At 38.4% G+C, this 4,635-nt stretch overlaps 1 protein-coding gene across 1 annotated transcript; it reads left to right on the top strand.

Annotated features, from left to right (window-relative positions):
- The first annotated feature begins 1,021 nt into the window (after nt 1-1,021).
- On the top strand, nt 1,022-4,340 carry LOC118323048. The gene is made up of 4 exons (XM_035654967.1): nt 1,022-1,088; nt 1,792-1,902; nt 2,868-3,002; nt 3,134-4,340. Exons 1-4 carry the CDS (start codon nt 1,022-1,024, stop codon nt 3,454-3,456), a joined length of 636 nt encoding a protein of 211 aa, XP_035510860.1. The 3' UTR covers nt 3,457-4,340.
- Nucleotides 4,341-4,635: the final 295 nt, after the last annotated feature.

Below are 4,635 nucleotides of genomic sequence, written 5' to 3'. Positions count from 1 at the left end.
TACAGAGGGGTTCACCACAAGGTAGCAAACCATGTTATCAGCGCTCCAAGAATGAGAAGAGGCCTGATTAGACCCTTTGCCAGAAAACATCTTTAAAGGTTCAGGTTCTTGGAACAGCCGTTCTTTGGACAATGAAATAAGGATCCAGCCTGTTACGCCAGAATGATAGGGAGAGACAGAAAGAAAGTATGGAGAAGCGGGGCTTGGAACCAGGCCTCAAGGATCCAAGCACACACCATCTTCCTGTAAAAACATGGTGGAGGCAGTGTGGCTTCCCAACGGCACCCGGTCAGCGTAGTGTTTATGTGCATCATGTGACCACCGGAGACAGTAAGCAGCCGGATGAGATTCTGACGTGTTATACCAGCGGGATATTCGTTTCTGCTCAGATTCAGCCAAATGGCAGCAAAGTTGATTGGACAAATTTTATTATGGTACTCTTTAATTTGTCGCAAAAACAGGAAGGACACCAAGCTACTTATTTTTGAGCCCCTTGAAATGGAGGACCTTTGTCTTAACAATCGTTGCAATTTTAAAAGTTTGGATAGGATATTTTGGTTCAACCCGCTTGGAGTTGGAAGCCCTGAAAGTCTGCATTCAACTTGCAGCACGTCAGTTGTTGTAATTTCAAATCGTAATGCTGGTGACATGCAGAGCCCAAATCATGAAAATGGTGTCACTCGTCCAAAATACGTTTCCTTGGGCCTGAAGTGTATACGTGTAGTGATCTATTATCATTCTTGATAAAGCGGCATGGTGGTCTTGTAATGGGTTCCTAAAGCTAGACAAAATTAATGATTAAGTTGAGAAGTCTTGCATTGTATTTTTTTACCGCCTTTAAATTTAAGTACAGGTTGGGCAAACCCAGGATACTCCTTTTATAGTTAAAGGAGCCAATTAAAGAACTTGGCATATTGTGAAAGAGCCATAAGAGAATATTGTAGGACTGCCGGAAAGTGGAGATCCTTCCTCCTTGGATGTATCAAAAGCAAACTTATGGAGATGCGTGAAAAACGCGAGTATGGTTGCTATGGCTGTGGTTGCATGTTCTTATTTCCTCCCTAATGGTTTCCGTCCAAGCTTCCAAGGTACACGTGCAGTAATTCAAAATGTTACAGAAACTTCGTCCTAGATGTACGAGCTGCAGCAGGAAACGCATATCACTCTAAGGCTTACAAGGTATACTGGTTGTCAATTCTGATCCACTTTAATTAAAGTTATTGTTCTCATTTTCTTTTATTTATACCTGGTTCTATAGTTACCAGGCACGTATGTGTGCTTAAAAATACGTTCAACAAATATCAAGCAACCTTATAATAGAACCAGGCTTAACATTTCATATCAATTTTAAACTACTCCAATTTCATAAAATAAGAATAAATGACACAATTCTGTTTTTGCATTTGTAGCAAAATATATGAACCAAAGGCAAAGAGAGCAGGGTTCAGGGCCTCGTCTCTGTTTTTGGCCTGAACAGATTTATACGGTAAAAACTGTATGCTGGTAGCGCTGATGAACATTTTTAGAATAGTTTCGTGCAACAAAGGCAGAAAGATGCAAACTATTTAAATTATTGTAGTACATGTTCAAACCAAACTATTTACACAGTAAAGTTGATAGGAAACACACTAATCCAGCAAGTCGCGGGGAAGAAAGGAGGAGCAGAGAAGCTTAACCTAACTGTTTACCGAGAGGGAGGTTTTTGCCAGAGCGTCTGACAGGGGCCCACAACTTTTTTTTTAATTGACATGTTCTTCATATTAAGATTATGTAACCTATTGCTAATAAAAGTTGTAGCTGAGTATGAACACCAGGGAAACTACAGCTGTGTGTATGAAGTCACACTGTCCTCAAGGAAATTCACGTCTACTGAGACAGCGACAATTAGTGTTGTCATTAAATGTAAGTCTGCAGAATTTAAGATAGTTGTTCACTTGTTTTCTGTGTTAACAAAGTTCCCACATCCATAAGAGTTAATGCATAGAAATAATTGTATGTGTATTTCCAATAATTGATTCTGGCCTTTGAGTGTTTAGTTTAAAGCACCATCACCAATACATAAATAGGAAATGGGTGTTTTTGCAGGTTCCAGCCCTTATTCATTGTACACCAAAATGTTTCCATATAAAAAAAAGAGATGTTTTTAATTTTTAACTCTTGTATTGTCTTACAACCAGTACAATAAAGTAGAAACAGGATAGTTAGCATAACACCAGAACTGTTTTGGTATTTGTGTTTCCATGAAAGTTATTGTGTTTTAAATAGTGGTTTGGGGCCACACGGTCGCTCACCTGGTAGAGCGTACGCCCCATTTAGGCTGAGTCCTGACCACAGTGGCCTGGGTTCGATTCCAACCTGTGGCCCATTGCTGCATGTCGACACTTCCTCTCTTCCCCTTTCCTGAATATCTTCAGCTTTCATATCAAAATAAAGGCATTTAAAATAATAATAATAATAATAATAATAATAATTATAATAATAATTATAATAATAGTGGTTCGAAATGGATGTTTAGAATGGTATGTTTAGAATGGTATAGGAAAATAAAGATTTTTTGGGTGATTTAACATCACTTTAATTTCACCCCTGTTAATACCACCCAGTATAAAGATTGTATTTTACCCTATTTCTACCTCTATAATATGAAGTGATTGTTGTGAACAGAGTTGCTTATTTTACTACATTATTAGCAACTGAGATGTTTTCCCCCCATTTTCTATCCTGCTGTTTAGGTACAATAAATATCACAGAAATAAAACTGTAATATTAAAGTAATCCCCTCTTTACCAAAATATTACCAGGTTATTACCTCAGTAAATACGATACTATTACCTGTTACCTTTGGATACATTGTTTCTCTCTCCTAGTGCCTTTGTTGCTGCTGGTCTCCACAGTAGTTGCTGGGATCCTGCTGGTGCCCCTGCTGGTGTTGGTGGTGGTCTTTCTGGTTCTCAGGAGAAGGCGACGAACCAGGCAGCCTGGAGGCAACTTCCAAACTCAATGTCTGTTCACAAGGACACACATGACAGTATAGGACTGTTGCTGTTTGTTTAACCTTTTTTTGTTAACTGTGATATTTAGAGAACCGATTCTAATATTCATCACACATTCTGTTCCCATACTTGTGTTTCAGTGTCTGTCAGGAACCATCATGAAGACTTTGAGGAAGAGGAGGAGGAGGAGCATTATACAAACTTTGAAGCAGTGTATCCCAAGATGAGGCAGGAGCAAACAAGAGGAATGGAAGAAGAGGAGGGCGATGAAGATCATGACTATGGGGAAGAGGAGGACAATGGTCATAATCACGTTGGAAGCGAGGACATCTATGCCTTGGTTGAGGGACAAGGAGAGGATGATGAAGATAGTGATGATGACTATGTAAATGTACAGCAGCCCTTTGATGAAGACACTCTGGACATTTACGGAGAACATGAGGATATTTATCAAAACATTTAGCTCATATTCCATCCATCCTTTCAGAATTTTACAGGGTATTTTGGGATTGTTGTGGCACTTTTTTGCTGAAAAGGTGAACATTGCAAAACTGAAAACTGAAGGAAACTTGTCCAGTGAGAATTAAATCAAGTAACCTTACCATAAAGGCTCACAATTATGAAGGTAATGAGATGTTGTCTGCATGGTCTGTATCTTCAGAACTAGACACAAGGAAGTGAGTTTGGTGACGTGGTTCGGGAAACTACAGCGATTGATCAAATTTACAGAAAAGTTGCAGGGATTTGACCAAAGTGTAAGGTTGTGCAGAATTCATATGGATTAGTAGAATCTGTGTTAATTATTGTGATCACAACTTCCTGGAGGGTTATATCAGCCTCATATTTTCTGTGCATTTTTCTGACTGTACGCTCAATGACCTCTTGTGGTTGCAGTGATTCACAATGTTTGAAAAACCTCAAACACATATTTAATTCACTGTGCTGTGTTTTATACTAAATGCTCCTGACCGGCCAGTAGGGGCCACAAGTAATCGACAACTGCTATGCTAAAATCAAGGCTTGCCTAATCTGTTGAAGCCAACAGTTTGGCCTTCGTTGTGGCTCAAAAACTGACATCCATAAAAAAGTCTGGTCTCATCTTGAACTGGAGCATCTGCAGATTATTTCCATAACCAATAATGTTGTTCCACTAAAGTTAGACATGATACAAGATGAATAAATCAATGGGACATGCGGTTTCTGATCTTGGCAACATGAGGTGTAAATTATTTTTGATTTCAGCTATTTGGAGTTTAACCAAACATGTATATGTCTATGTCTCTTATATTGTTATAAAGAGGCATGGTTGCTGGTAATGTTCTAAATAAATAATAATGTTTAAGTTGAGAGGTTCACGTTTATTGTTACCTTATTAAATTCATACAGTTGGGCAAACCCAGGATACTCATTTATATTATACCATTAAAAACTGTGCATACTGTATAAAAAAGTGACATAATCAGTGAGACATCAGAGAATACATCATGAGAAAGGAGATACATACATATTTACTAGTTGTAATGTATCAAGCAAACTATGGAGATTGTGAAAAACCAGTATGTGTCTTCATATGTCTGTGTGCCTAAGGGTATGCTGTGTTATGTTTTATTTCTCTATTTTTCATTCAAGTAAGTGCAGTAAT

This window comes from Morone saxatilis, unplaced genomic scaffold (assembly GCF_004916995.1).
Source record: "Morone saxatilis isolate NCDOM2014 unplaced genomic scaffold, NCSU_SB_2.0 Contig14, whole genome shotgun sequence".
Taxonomy (NCBI): domain Eukaryota; kingdom Metazoa; phylum Chordata; class Actinopteri; family Moronidae; genus Morone; species Morone saxatilis.
This window is presented reverse-complemented; position numbering and strand designations above follow the sequence as displayed.

Coding starts and splice junctions, on each gene's coding strand:
- LOC118323048 (XM_035654967.1), top strand. CDS start 1,022: ATGGTTGCTATGGCTGTGGTTGCATGTTCTTATTTCCTCCCTAATGGT. Junction 1,089..1,791: donor TTTCCGTCCAAGCTTCCAAG/GTACACGTGCAG, acceptor TGCTAATAAAAG/TTGTAGCTGAGTATGAACAC. Junction 3,003..3,133: donor AGGCAACTTCCAAACTCAAT/GTCTGTTCACAA, acceptor CTTGTGTTTCAG/TGTCTGTCAGGAACCATCAT.